This window comes from Penaeus chinensis, chromosome 40 (assembly GCF_019202785.1).
Source record: "Penaeus chinensis breed Huanghai No. 1 chromosome 40, ASM1920278v2, whole genome shotgun sequence".
Taxonomy (NCBI): Eukaryota; Metazoa; Arthropoda; class Malacostraca; order Decapoda; family Penaeidae; genus Penaeus; species Penaeus chinensis.
Window position 1 is genome coordinate 889780 of NC_061858.1, and position 573 is coordinate 890352.

The 573-nt window shown below is 50.3% G+C and overlaps 1 protein-coding gene across 2 annotated transcripts in view; it reads left to right on the forward strand.

The window, feature by feature from the left end:
- LOC125047055 (dopamine receptor 1-like) overlaps positions 1–349 on the forward strand; it is a 20873-nt gene extending 20524 nt beyond the window's left edge. The window contains exon 6 of one of the 2 annotated variants that reach the window (XM_047645104.1): positions 30–349. In XM_047645104.1, the coding sequence (XP_047501060.1) occupies positions 30–237 (208 nt within the window). In that variant the 3' untranslated portion in view covers positions 238–349. The other variant, XM_047645103.1, reaches the window with a different exon arrangement.
- Positions 350–573: the final 224 nt, after the last annotated feature.

Consider the following 573-nt stretch of genomic DNA (forward strand, 5'->3'; position numbering starts at 1 on the left):
CCTCTGACCGCCTGCCCGTCCTCCCCCAGACGCCGTCCAGGAAGGAGTGTCGCAGGAGGCTCCGGCGCCGGCTCCGGGTACCTGGACATCCCCCGCCACCACCAGAACGGGTCCTCGACGGCGCTGACGGAGTACACCGTGCTCGACGCCGCCGCTACGCCTCGCTTCTCCCACGACCGCTCGCGGGCCTCGTCAGGAGAGCGCTGTCTCATCCTCGAGCAGATTTCGGCGATTTGATTTCAGGGCGGGGTTTCAGAGGAAGGGAAAGAATGACAAGGTGAAAACGGAGAAGAAGAAGACGAAGGGAAAGTGAAGTGCGAGGGTAGGAAGGAATGAAAGAAAGAATGGAGAAAAAAAGGAAATGGAAAAAGGAATTTACCTGAAGTGAGAGGTTAGAAAGGAAAGAAAGAATGAAAGAAAAGAATCAAAACGGAAGTTACTTGAAGTGCGAAGTTAGAAAGAAAGAAAGTTGAGAAAAAGAAAATGAAGAATAATGAAGAAACAGAAGTTACTTGAGATTAATCTTGTCCTTGTGAGATTTCCAGAGAGATTACTACAAGAGGGGAAAATGAT